The 14,974-nt window shown below is 33.5% G+C and overlaps 1 protein-coding gene across 3 annotated transcripts in view; it reads left to right on the top strand.

The window, feature by feature from the left end:
• EXOC6B (exocyst complex component 6B) overlaps window positions 1-14,974 on the top strand; it is a 765,574-nt gene that overhangs the window by 422,657 nt on the left and 327,943 nt on the right. For all 3 annotated transcript variants that reach the window (XM_063078345.1, XM_063078346.1, XM_063078344.1), the window contains 2 exons: window positions 1,496-1,630; window positions 14,609-14,788. In XM_063078345.1, coding sequence (XP_062934415.1) covers window positions 1,496-1,630; window positions 14,609-14,788 — 315 coding nt within the window. The remainder of the gene's footprint in view (window positions 1-1,495; window positions 1,631-14,608; window positions 14,789-14,974) is intronic.

Below are 14,974 nucleotides of genomic sequence, written 5' to 3'. Positions count from 1 at the left end.
ATGCCCTTGCAAAGATTTTGGTAGCTGTCATTCAGGAGTAGAGATCACTTAGACCTCATTAATAGACAGTATGCCCTCTGAAAATGACATGGTATCTACTGTAATCCTAGAGTGTTTTAATAGTCTATTATATGCTCAGCAATGAAACATTTCAAAAGTGACTGACAGCCAATTGATGTAATTCATGGTGATCTTTTGTGTTGACAGATCTTTAAAAAGTCATGAGAAATTACTACTGTACCCAGTGAAACTGCCTCCTTTTTTTCCCTTTAAACTGCCAATATCCTGCAAAACAGGACAATTTTCTCTTTGGCTGCCACTGTTTTTTATTTCAGTTACATGACACGATTTCTCCTTATTATTAGGATTTCTTTTGATAGACAGAATGTGTTCCCTATAGGTAATGCTGATTTTAAAATAGAAATTCTGCAGTTCTCCAAATTAACTCTCTTACTTTTCTGACTTCCACATCAAGACAACCTTTCCAGTAGCCACCTTCCCACTCAGGAAGAAGAGTGATTTAATTTAGACAATTTAAATCTTTTAAAAATGACTTTAGTCCTCTTCTGAAGGAGAAACATGATGAAAGGAAGAGGATGATGAATTGCTTATTTTGTTGGGTATTTTTTCCTAGAGCACTCTAAAGTTAAAAGGCTGATGTTTCAGGTAATTTTATAGGAGACAGTAGTCTTATATTCAAAACTCAATGTCTCTAAATTCAAACTGTAGAATGAATGGAAAGGGTTTCTGATGAATATGAACTTTTCTCATGAGTTGTGGGGAGAAATAGAGATCTAGGCCCAGTGTTGCTCTACCTCTTTCTCTAAGAGAATTTGTTGAAAGTGAATCTTTGCCATTTGTCATTGTGTTTAAAAGTAGCTGTTTTCCTGAGATCTTCCTTAGTGGAGTAAAAGGTATTTTTTTTTTTTTTTTTTTTTTACTTCAACCCATTATAAAAGCATTGTCATTTTGAGATGATACGTATTTTTTTGAGATTGAACTGTGTGCTTTAGCCCAGTGCTACATGTTATGGAGGAGGTAAGACTACTTTCAGATTATAGATATATTCATATTTTTGTTTAATATTCCATGATGTGATATAATGTCAATGATTCTTATTGAAGTATAAATCAAACTTTTAAACATTGTTTTGAAATACCATTGATTTTAAAAATGTGTAGTACCTCCCTTCATCTTTAGTTCCGGGTTCTCCTTTTGTATCTTCTAACCACTCTCTCCCTAGCTCAGTACCTCAGTAGGCTAGAATACAAACTAAATTCACACACCAAAACTCCTATCTGCCACAACCCTGCCACCAGACATATTCTTGTGAAAATAAAAAGTTAAAGATGTAGAAAAGAGAGACAAAAATGGTTCCATTCCATTTCCTCTTCATATTTCTTTTAGACTCTGGGGAATATGAATAGTTTTAATAGTTTTATAGTTAAGAAATAAGTAGTAGGTACCACTTTTACATGCGCTTGTTGTTTTCTAGCTTGTCCAGATTATTATCAATACAACACACTTGGAGAAATCCTGTAAGTACTTGGAAGAATTCATCACCAATATCACCAATGTGCTTCCAGAGACAGTGCATACCACCAAGCTCTATGGCACCACAACTTTTAAGGTGAGAGTCCCCACAGTATTATGAAATTGCTTCTGCTGTGCATAGTCTGGGGTATTCTACTTAACCTGGCTTGTTTCTGCAGAACTATTTAAAACATGCTCTTAAGAATAAGTTCTTATGATGGGTTTTGTTTCTCTTCTCTATTTTCTTAGAAAAAGAAATACTAGTATTAATTTAAGAGTGTTTAAACTAAAAAAAAAAAAAAAAAAAAAACCAAAAAACCCCAAAAGACAACTACAACTGTGTCCTCTAAACCCTTCCTTGTATTTTGTGAAAAAGTGACTATTTCCTAAGTTGACTCCCATCACAGTCAAGAGTTCTTAAGTGTGGTCTAGATAATTGTGGTTATGGCTAACATCAATATCAATTAAAATTTTCTACTTAGTTCTTTTCTCTCTGTGTTTTGTGACCAATTTTTTATCCTACTTTTTTAATGAGGAGTTTCTGTGCCTTTCTATTACAGTTGTCAATTTTATAATTATTTCACAAGGCACAGCACTAGTTTTGATCCAGTGTTGGATCAAATGGGAAAAATGACTCTCTTGTAGAGCAAAAAAAGGAGTGATGGTGGGTGAGTTTCTGTAGGATAAATACCTTAACTTAGAATAGTCTTCATAAATTTCTTTACATTGTCATGTGAGTTTTAAATAGATATTAAACAGAAAAAGTAACAGGGCAACAAGTGAAACATTAAAAGGGTGGATTCTGATATAAAGGCCAACTTATATGGTTTGAGTTTTTGTTATTGTTATTTGATTGTTTTAGTTTTGAAATATGTTCTGTTTCACCCTTTTGAAATCCAGAAATTGATGTTAATTAGATATACAGTTGTTGTGTTGAAACCATGATGATGTACCCTGGTATCTACTTTTTTTCATCCTTTTATTGCCTTTATTTGTCTGTATCTTCCCTTGGGGGTAGGGACAAGAGAAGAAATCAAATTTGATTCATACTGCTATTACATTTTCTGAAAGATAAAAATTGTTTGTAAGACTTATTATATTCTGTTGTAACAAGAAAATGCAGTGTTGACCATGAAATATTCTTTATGTACTTATGTGATTAGGTCAGCTGCTAGACTGCGTTATACATTTATTAGGTGACCACAGATTGTTTATTTCAAATTACCAACAAAATTACCTACAACAAAATTTAGTATACATCATGTTATGTTCGTATTATTACTTCCAATTTTTTCAAAATCTCTAATTATATTAATATCAATGGTCTTTTAGTGAAGAAAAGAATTATTTAATAAGAACAATGAGTACAAAAATATGAGAAGAGCTTCTAGGAGCTCAGAATGGCCTTAGGCAGTTTAAGAAGGATTATAATTGCTCTTAAACCCTAGCATTATTATAGAGCATGGGCAATAATTTTATCAAAAAATGTTTCTATTTGCTTATCTCTGAAAGCCAAAATTTCTCCAGGAAAGAAAATGTGGGAAGGGCTATAGTTCAGTGTTAAGCAGAGAATAGGGAGTTAGGGAATTACCACATGAGGTTTATTTATACTTGTTTATCATATGGGGAATATATAATATCTACTGACCCTCTTTCCTCCAACCCATATCAATTTTTTTTAGTTCAATGGCTTTTCAAATTATGTTCAGAAATCCTCCCAAAGGATGGCTTGTATATCGTATTGTTACTCCAGCATTAAAAATGCTGAGGTAAATTAAAGGCAGACAGAAAGCCATAGGGGTTGAGCAACCTGTTAAATACTTAGTAACAGAGAAGTTCTGGAGACCACTAAAGGTCGTGTTGACAGTGCTTATTGGAAACACCGATTGTTAAAACACATTGAAAGTTTATTTTTACCACGGTTGCTTCAGGCTAGCTAACCCAGAACTCAATATAAACATGGCAGTTATAACAGCTATATGTTGTGTGTTTTCCTAAGCTGCTGTTTCCAGAAAACTTTCCCTTGCAGATGGAAACCTTAATTCTGGAAAAGGGGCAAAAGAATGAGAAGGTCTTCAAGGTATTTTCTTGCAGAGTTCTCTCTTGTTTCTGCCATATGTGACATAAGCTGGCATTCTTCTTAGCTTTCCTTGTTTGTAAGATTTTCCTCACTCTCTTAGAAAAGAGAATGAAAGTGTTTATTAATTTTCTTCATCACAAATACTGCTTGCATATGTACTAGGTGACAATTTGGTAGATTCTTGGGGAAAGAGAGAAAAACTTCGTCCCTGGTCTTAGAGTTTATGATTCACAGAGAAGACAGACACTATAAGTTCTATAAGTAACTAAATAAAAAGTACTAGAATAATACATTAAATGCATTCAGTTCTTCATTTTTTTCTTTTTTTCCTTCTTTTCTTGAAGTGTAATTGACTATATATATTTGGGGGGTATAGTGTTGACTATCATTACTTGTGTACAACATGTGATGATCATGTCAATCCCTTGTTGATTCAATAAGTTTTTATAAAGCATTTGCTACATACCAGGCAATAATATAGACATGAACGAAATACAAGGATACTTCAAAAAGTTTGTGGAAAGATTCGTATTATCTTTAATTCCATTTTTCCATGAAGTTTTTTAGTACCTTTATAAATAAGTCTCATGACTTTACAAAGACTATTTTCTAATGAGTTAATAGATGATAAACAACAAACAAATCTAATATAATGTCAGATACTGGTAAGAACTAGGAAAAAAATAAATGACCCAAATGAAATGAGAAATTGAATCATTTGGATTTCTGATAGATACTCATTCCAGTCAAAGGGGGCAGTACAGTGGTAGGTACTGGTGTATTTAAGGAATAGCAAGGGGGTCAGTCTAGCAGTGATGTATCTATCACTAGTGGTAGGGGTGGTAAGAGATGAGGTAATTGGGAGTCAGGTGATTTCTGGCCTTGTAAGCCATAATAAATACTTTAGATTTTATTCTGAAATGAGATGTGAAGTCATTAGAAGATTGGGGGTGGTAATGATGATCTGATTTATCTTTTAATGACTAATACAGTTTGTCATGTGGAAAATATATACACTGTAAATCAGAGTTGAAGAAGAGAGTCCAATTTATAGGTTATTGAAGTAGTCCAGGTAAGAGATAGAGGTCACTTGGACTAGAGTGGTAGAGGTAAAAGTGGTAAGAAATATTTTTGAAGGTAGAGACAGCAAGTCTTACTGATTTATTATGGGGTTTTAAGAGAAATAAAGGAGTCGAGGAAAATTCTAATATTTTTGAACTCAAAAAACTGGATGAATGGTGGTATTATTTTTTGAGATGGAGAACACTGAGAGAGTAATAGATTTGGGGAGTAGGAGCAGAATCAAGACTTCCATTTTTGACATATATGCTTGATATATTTAGTTGTCATCTGCGTAGAGATATTAAATTGGCAGGGCAGGATCAGAGCCGGGGATAAAAATTTAGAATTCATTAGCATAAGGATTGTATTTAATGCCATGGGACCAACTTTGTTCTGGTAATTGAGTATAGACAGAGAAAAGATATGAGGATTGAGTGCCAAGGGACTTGAATATTGACAGGAAAATTCCATACAGAATTAGGTCCCAGCTTTGGGACCTCCAAGGATGACTTCCCAGACAAGGTACAAAGTGGAATGTGTCTTGGTACCAGCAAGAGGTGTCCACACAGGAAAGGATGGGGAGGATGTGAGGGACATTTAAACTTCATGTACAGAGATGAAAAGATAAAGTCAGACATATTAAGGGTAGAATAAATATGGCAGGAAAATATAGAAGTAGGTAAATGCCAAACTATGAAGCACTTTCTTTTATATTGATAGATATTTGGACTTTATTCTAAAGTCTTGGAAAGACTTCAAGTAAGGGGGTGTTGCATTTTTAAAAATAAACATTCTGTCTTGCCTAATTAAAAGGAAAGAGAGAAAGAGGAAAGAAAGGAAGAGAAAGAAGGAAGGAATAAATAAATCACAATTACTCAAAGTTCAGAATGAGAGGAAATTAAATACCTAGAATACTTTGTGTAACTCTGTGCTAGTAAATTTGAGGATCTATAGGAAAATGTATGACTAAAAGTGATTTTAAAAGATATGGAAAACCCAAATTGACTAATAACTATGTAGGAAATGAATACATTGTCAAAGATTTTAGTCATTTTTGTGACCGGCCGCACCGTGCGCACCGGCCATCCTTGTATAGGATCCGAACCCGCGGCAGGAGCACTGCTGTGCTCCCAGCGCCGCACTCTCCCGAGTGCGGCCATTGTCAAAGATTTTAAAATTGGGTGATGTTCAGATGATTTTACCAGTGAATTCATTTAGGCCTTCAAGAAAGAGATAATTGCTGTATAATTTAACCTATTCCAGATCATAGAGAAAGAAACAAACTATTGTGATTCTTTTTTTCAAAATCAGCATAAAATGATTCAAAATATGGAAAAACCACACACACATAAGATTGAAACAATTAAAGGTAAATAGTGATGTAAAAATTGTAAATAAAAATCAAACAAAATTCAGAAGTACATACAAAAACAAAAAACCAAAAAACCACCCCATGGGATTAAACTAAGATTAAGAATGCAGGGATGATTAGTATTAGAAAATTATTTAAAATTAATTACTACTTTAAAAGATAAAAGGAGAAAAAATATATAAGTATTTTAAAAGATACTAAAAAATGTATTTTACATGTCAACTTCTATTCCTGATAAAATCTCTTAGCAAACCCTTCTATCTGTAACTCGCAAATCCAGGAGGCAGAAAATCAGTAAGGATATAGATGAACTGAATGGCACCACCAATCAACTAGTTCTAATTGACATTTATTGAATATTTCATTCAACAACAGCAGAATACACATTCTTCTCAAGCACATACTGAACATTCACCAAGCCATACCACATTTTGGGAAATAAACATCCCTTAACAAATTCTAAAGGAATAGAAATCATGTAAAACTTTCTCCCAGACCATATGGAATTAAACTAGAAATGAATAATAGAAAGATTGCTAGAATGTCCCAAGATATTTGAGAAGTAGACAACATATTTCAGGATAAAACATGGGTCAAAGAAAAAGTCTCAAGAGATTTAAAAATATTTTGAACCAATAAAAATAAAAATACAGCCTACCAAAATTTGTGAGATGTGGTAAAAGCATTGCTTAGAGGGAAATTTATAGCATTAATAGCATAGATTAGGAAGTAAGAAAGATCTAAATTCAGTAGACTAAGCTTCCCCCTTTGGAAACTAGAAAAAGAAGAGCAAATTAAATCCAAAGTAAGCAGAAGAAAATAAATAAGAATTAGAGCAGAAATTAATGAGAATTAAAACACAAGATCAGTGGAGAAATGAACAAAATCAAAAGCTGGTTTTTATAAAAGACCAATAAAATGGATAAATCTTGAGCCAGGCTAATCAAGAAAAAAGGGAGAAGACAGAAATTGATAATATAGTCATGCACTGCAAAATGACTTTACTGACAAAATTGCCTAAGGATACATTCCTCAGAAAGTATCCCATTATTAAGTGTCTCATGACTGTACTAATTCATAAATGAAAGAGAGGCCATTACTATTGATTTAATCCATGGTCATTAGAAGAATAATAAAGCAATATTATGAACAACTTCTTAACCACAATTTGAAAACCCACAAGAAATAGACCAGTTCATTGAGAGACACAATCTACCAAAACTTGCACAAGGAGAGATAGATCAACTGGATAGGCTTGTATTTCTTAAAGAAACTGAATCAATGATTAACAACCTTACAAAACAGAAAGCAACAGAACTAGATGGGTTCACTGGTGAATTCTACCAAACATTTAAGGAAGAAATTAAATCTATTCTCTATAATCTTTTCCTGAATATAGTAGCAGAGGGAATACTTCCCAACTCATTTTATGAAGCTAGCATTATCCTAATACCAAAACGAAACATCATAGGAAAGGAAAACTATACACCAATATTGTTCATGAACGTGGATGCAAAAATCCTCATAAAATATTAACAAATCAAATCCAACAATGTATGAAAAAGAATTGTACAACCACAATCAAGTGAAATTTATTCTAGGTCTGCAAGGCTGGTTCAGCATTCAAAAATCAACTTCTGTAATTCATCACTTCAACAAACTAAAGAAGAAAAATCATATGATCATATAAATAGATGCAAAAAAAAAAAAAAAACCCCAAAAAACCATTCATGATAACTCTGAGAAAACTAGAATAGAAGGTTTCCTCATCTTGAGAAAGAAAATCTGCAGCAAAACCTACAGCTACCATTAAATTTAATGGTGAGAAACTGGATGTTATCCCTCTATGATCAGGACCAAGGCAAGGATGTCTCTTATATCACTCCTATTCAACATCCAGTAAGACAAGAAAAGGAAATAAAAGATATTTAGATTGGGATGGAAAAAACGGAACTTTGCAGATATCATGATTAACTATGTAGAAAATCCCAAAGAAATAACAAATGAATGGAATTAATATGTGATTATAGCAAAATTCAGAATACAACATTAATGTACAAAAATTAATTATTTTATACTATCAACGAACAACTGGAACTTGAAATTACAAACACAATTCCATTTATATTAGCATCAAAAATAAAAATAAAACACTTAGGTATGAGTCTAACAAAATATATACAAGATCTATGTGAAGAAAACTACAAAACTCTTATGAAAGAAACCAAAGGAGAAAGATCTAAATAAATGGAGATCTATTCCATGTTATGGATAGGAGGACTCAATATTACCAAGATCTTATTTCTTCCCAACTTCATGTATAGACTCAATGCAATTACAATCAAAATCTCAGCAAATTATTTTGTGGATATCGACAAACTGACTAGAAAGTTTTTACAGAAAGGAAAAACACAATGGGATGATATATTCAAAATACTAAACGACAGAGATTGCCAGCCAAGAATAATTTACCACGCAAGGCTATCCTTCTGAAATGAAGGGCAAATAGTATATTTCTCAGACAAACAAAAACTGTGGGAGTTTACTACCACACGACCACCCTTACAAGAAATTCTCAAGGGAGTACTGGGTTTGGTACCTGTAAAACAATTACCACTGCCATAAGAACTCAAGAAAAATCAAAACCCACTAGTAAAATAAAAATGCCAATAATGAAGAGAAAAAAAAGTTTATATGCAACCTAAGGAACCGACAAATACAGAAGACAAACAGTAAATCAGAAAGAAAGGAACAAAAGACAATTAAGACATCCAAACAAAAATCAATAAAATGCTAGGATTAAATCAACACTTTTCAATAACAACTGTTAATGTAAAAGGCTTAAATTCCCCAATCAAAAGTCCCAGACTGGCTGACTGGATTAAAAAGGGGGACCTAACTATATGCTGCCTTCAAGAGATCCACCTCACCTATAAAGACTCACATAGATTAAGAGTGAAAGGATGGAAAAAGATTTACCATGCAAACAGAAATGAAAAACAAGCTGAAGTAGCTATTCTTATATCTGACAAAACAGACTTTAAACTAAAAACCATAAAAAGAGATAATGAGGGCCACTACGTAATGATAAAAGGATTGATCCTTCAAGAAGACATAACAATCATAAATATATACGCACTCAATGTTGGAGCAACCAGATTAATAAAGCAAACTCTATTAGACCTAAAGAAGGAAATAGACACTAATACCATAATAGCAGGGGACCTGAACACCCCACTATTTCAATATTGGACAGATCATCTAGGCAAAAAATCAGTAGAGAAACACAAGATCTAAACAACATGCTAGACCAATTGGACTTGGCAGATATCTACAGAACATTCCACCCAACAACCTGAGAATATTCATTTTTCTCATCAGCACATGGATCATTCTCCAGGATAGATCACATTTTAGGTCACAAATCAAGTCTCCACAAATTGAAAAAAATTGGAATTATCCCATGTATTTTCTCAGACCACAATGGAGTAAAATTAGAAATCAATAACAAACAAAATTCTAGAAACTATACAAACACATGGAAATTAAACAGCATTCTACTTAATGACATATGGGTCCAAGAAGAAATTCAACAGGAAATCAAAAATTTTTTGAAAGTAATGAAAACAATGATACATCATAACAAAACCTGTGGGATGCTGCAAAAACAGTCCTAAGGCAGAAATTTATCGCTTTAAATGGTTACTTCAGAAGAAGGGAAAGATGGCAAGTGAACAGCCTTAAAGAACTAGAAAAACAAGAACAATCCAAACCCAAAGTTAGCAGACGGAAAGAAATTATTAAGATCAGAGCAGAACTTAATGAAATTGAAACCGAGAAAATGATACAAAAGATCAATGAATCAAAAAGGTTGGTTTTTTGAAAAGATAAATAAAATTGAGAAACCATTAGCAAGGCTAACTAAAAAAAGAAAAGAGAAGACCAAAATAACACAAATTAGAAATGAAAAAGGTGATATTACAAATGATACCTCTGTAATACAAGGAATCATTAGAGACACTATGAACAACTATATGCCAACAAATTTGAAAATCTGGAGGAAATGGATAAATATCTGGACACACAAAACTACCCAGACTGAGACAACAAGATGTAAAAAATCTGAACAGACCAACAACAATAAAAGAGATTGAAGCTGTTTTCGGAAGGCTCCCAACAAAGAAAAGTCCAGGACCAGATGGATTCACAGCAGAATTCTACCAAACATTCAAAGAGGAACTGACACCAATTCTTTACAAACTATTCCAAAATATTGAAACAGAGGCAAATCTCCCAAACTCCTTCTATGAAACAAACATCATCCTGATACCAAAACCAATGGATAAAAGAAACAATAAAACAGGAAATCAAAAAATTTCTTGAAACAAATGAAAATACATGCAGAATATACCAAAACCTATGGGGTACTGCAAAAGCAGTACAAAGAGGGAAGATTATTACATCAAAAAAGTTAAAAGATCCCAAATAACCTAGCATTACACCTCAATGAACTAGAAGAGCAAGAACAAGCCAATTCCAAAATTAGTAGACTAAATGAAATAGAGACCCCCCCAAAATGATAGAAATGTTCACTGAAACAAAAAGTTATTTTTTTGAGTAGATAAATTGACAAACATTAGCTAGACTAAGAAAAAGTAAAGACCAAAATATCAAAAATCAGAAATGAAAAAGGAGAAATTACATCTGAGTCCTCAGAAATGCAAAGAAACATTAGAGAGTATTACGAACAACTATACACCAACAAATTTGAAAATCCAGAGAAAATGGATAAATATTTGGACACATTCAACCTACCAAGACTGAACCAAGAAGAAATAGAAAACCTGAAGAGACAAATAACAAGCAACAAGAGTGAATCAGTAATCAACAGTTTCCCAACGAGGAAAAGCCTGGGACCAGAATACTTCACTGCTGAATTCTACCAAACTTTTAAAGAAGATGTAGTTCCAATTCTTTTCAAACCATTGCAGGAAATCAAAGCAGAGAGTATTCCCCCAAATTCATTCTATGGGACTAGCATCATTCTGATCCCAAAACCTGACAAAGACTCAACAAAAAAAACTACAGGCCAGTATCCTTGATGACCTCAGATGCAAAAATTCTCAACAAAGTACTATCAAACAGAATCCAGTAGCACATCAGAATGATTATACACTGTGATCAAGTGGGATTTATCCCAAGGATGTAAGGATGGTTCGACATACGCAAATCAGTAAATGTGATATACCATATCAAGAAATTGAAACAGAAAAATCATACAATCATCTCAATAGATGCAGAAGAAGCATTTGATAAAATCCAACCAGAAAAGTATCTCAATGCAATAAATGACATATATGACAAACTCACAGTTAAAATCATGAATGCGGAAAAGTTGAAAACGTTCCCTCTAAGATCAGGAACAAGACAAGAATGCCCACTCTCACCACTTCTATTTAACATAGTTTGGAAGTTCTAACCAAGGTAACTAGGCAAGAGAGAGGAATAAAGGGTACCCAAACTGGAAAAGAGGAAGTCATATTGTCCCATGTTTGCAGATGACATGATCTTATATATTGAATAATGTAAAGACTCAACCAGAAAACTCTTAGAGCTGATAAACAAATTCAGTAAAGTTGCAAGATATAAAATCTAAATACAAAACTCAGTAGCATTTCTATACACCAACAAACTAGCAGAAAAAGAAATCAAGAAAAAAATCCCATTTATAATAGCTACTAAAAAAATTAGATACATAGGAATAAGTCTAACGAAGGAGGTGAAAGATCTCTACAATGAAAAGATCTCTACATGACACTGATGATAGAAGTTAAAGAGCATACAAAATAATGAGGAGACATTTTCTACTCATGGATTGGTAGAATTTATGTTGTGAAAATGTCCATACTACCCAAAGTGATCTACAGATTCAATGCAATCCCTGTCAGAATACCAATGACATTCTTCAAAGAAGTAGAAAAAGCAATCCTCACATTCTTATGGAAGAACAAAACACATTGAATAGCCAATGCAATCCTGAGCAAAAAGGGTAAAGCAGAAGGCATTATACTACCCGTCTTCAAATTATACTAAAAAGCTATTATAATCAAAACAGCATGGTACTGGCATAAAATCAGACACTTGGACCAATGGAACAAAATAGAAAACCCAGAAATAACCCACGTACTTACAGCCAACTAATCTTTGACAAAGGTGCTAAAAACATACATTGGGGAAAGGACAACCTCTTCATTAAATGGTGCTGGGAAAACTGGATAGCCATGTGTAGAAGAGTGATACTGACCGCTGTTTCTCACCATATAAAAAATCAACTCAAACTGATTAAAAGCTTAAATGTAAGACCTGAAACTATGAAACTTCTAGAAGAAAACACAGGGGAAAAGCTCCAGGACAAAGGACTGGCAAAGGTTTTATGAATAAGACCTCAAAAGCACAGGCAACAAAAGCTAAAGGAAACAAATGTGATTTTAGGAAACTAAAAAGCTTCTGCCAGCAGAGGAAACAGACATCCTACCAGATGGGAGAAAATATTTGCATATTGTGCATACAACAAAGGACTAATATCCAGGATATACAAGGAACTCAAACAACTTAATAGTAATAAAACAAATAACTCAATTTAAAAATCACAAGGGAGCTGAGCAGAAATTTCTTTTAAAGGCATGCAAATGACCAAAGGTATATGAAAAAATACTCAACTTCAGTAATCATCAGGGAAATGCACATCACAATCCCATTGAAATACCATCTCACCCCATTTAGGTTGACTATTTATTTTCAAAAAACAGAAAATGACAAATGCTGGCAAAAAGGTGGAGAAAGAGGAACCCTTATACATTGTTGGTGGGATTGTAAATTAGTACAGCCATTGTGGAAAACAGTATGGAGGTTTCTCTAACAACTAAGAAAGAACTACCATATGACCCAGCCATACCACTACTGGATGTGTACCCAAAGAAACAGAAAACATCATGGTGAAGAGAAACGTGCACTCCCATGTTTATTGCAACACTGTTCACAATAGCCAAGATATGGAATCAACCTAAATGTCCATCAACAGATACTCAACAATAACAAAAGAACAAAATTCTGTCATTTGCAGCAATATAGGAAAAATAAGTCCTATTGGTATACAGTTGACCAGGAATCTGTAATTAACAATAATTTACTGCATGTTACCAAACGACTCGAAGAGAGGAGATAAAATGTGCACATTACAAAGAAATGATTAAGTTTTGTGATGATGAATATACTAATTACCCTGAATGGATCATCATTGTATACATGTATTGAAATATCTCTGTACCCCATAAATATATATAATCAATATGTTTCAATAAAATGTTTTTTAAAAGAAAAGAATTTGCAGGGCCCAGTTCCCGACTGTGAAGCAAAGAGTGCAATCCAATTTGGTGCTTAGATGTCTGCCTTGATCTGATCTGAACAGTTGATGAGTAGGGGATATGAGTCTAGACCTGAACCTTCTGATTTCAAAGTTTCAGTGAGTGAAAATGACCATGGAGCAATCAGATATATGGTTCCTGAATTAGAATGAGCTTCGAGTAGATCTATATTGAAGACAGAAATACTGGAAGCTATATTAATTAATTAAATCATCCAGAGAAAGTGATCAGTTTTGAGGCTAGAGGAGTAAAAGGAAAGCCAGGAGAAAACTATGTAATGAAAGCCATGAGAAGACAGGGTTTTCAGTAGAGAAAGTTTTATTGAGATCAGGTAATATCAGACTCAAAAATGCATATTGGATAGTAGCAAGTAGTTCATGGCTTACCCTGAACTCGATGGATTCGTAGCATTGGAATGTTGATTGCCCTGGTGTAATGTTTACTCATTTTTCTTGAAAGTATTTTTCTAGGCACATTAGTTCCACTTATGCAATACTTCTTAGAGACTTTAATTTGCTAGTGTACATTATGAATCTCTTATATAGATTATCTCAAAGTTATTTGATCTAGGAACTCTTTGATGTTGTTTTAATGTCTTTTAGGATTAGTGTTACCTAGAATGCATTTTAAAAAACATTGCAGTGTACCAATCTTTAAGGAGTTCAATTATGAAGAAGAGAGGTATGATAGTAACTAGTGAGACTACATAGCATTGAGTTCAAACTACAGGATACTTATATTGTGAACATATTATAGATATCGATATAGAAAGGTTGGTATTACAGGAGGGAAGCTTCCTGGAATCCCTGAAGAGATGAAAGGGCATAGAATCCTGAGAGCAAGTTTATTTTTGAACAGAGATAAGAAAGTAAAAAAAGGATGCAGATTGCTGAGAGCACTGAATCAGTTTCCCCATTTAGTGAAGCAGAATAATAGCTTTTCTTGTAGACAAAATTAGAAAAGACTGCATTGTGCTTTTGAAAACAGAAAAATTAATAGAGACTGTGATATGACTCAGTATTTCCAATTATGTTACTTAATGAGTATACGTGTGAGATAGCTCTAAGCTCATATAAATGTCTGCCTTGTTCATACGGGAAATCTGAATGATTTTTCAAATTTCATATTATTTTACAGGATGCTAGGCATGCAGCTGAAGAAGAGATTTATACCAACTTAAACCAGAAGATTGACCAGTTTCTACAGCTGGCAGACTATGACTGGACGACAGGAGATTTGGACAACAAAGCTAGTGATTACCTAGTAGACCTCATTGCCTTTCTGCGTAGCACCTTTGCTGTATTCACACACCTTCCTGTAAGTGACAGTTGCTCTTACTTTGTCCTTTATGTAGAAAAAAGTTTCCTAAAAATGTATTTTCATGAAAGATGTCAGTATCTGCTTTAACTAGCTCAGAAGCTCTTCAGTATATAAAAGCTCATGCTATATTTATCAACCCTTAATGATATTTAGAGGCCTCTTCAATAATTTTTTCACTGAGTT

The sequence above is a fragment of the Cynocephalus volans genome, chromosome 14, assembly GCF_027409185.1.
Source record: "Cynocephalus volans isolate mCynVol1 chromosome 14, mCynVol1.pri, whole genome shotgun sequence".
NCBI lineage: Eukaryota > Metazoa > Chordata > Mammalia > Dermoptera > Cynocephalidae > Cynocephalus > Cynocephalus volans.
Note: the sequence above shows the minus strand (reverse complement) of the source record. Positions and strands in the feature narration are given on the sequence as shown.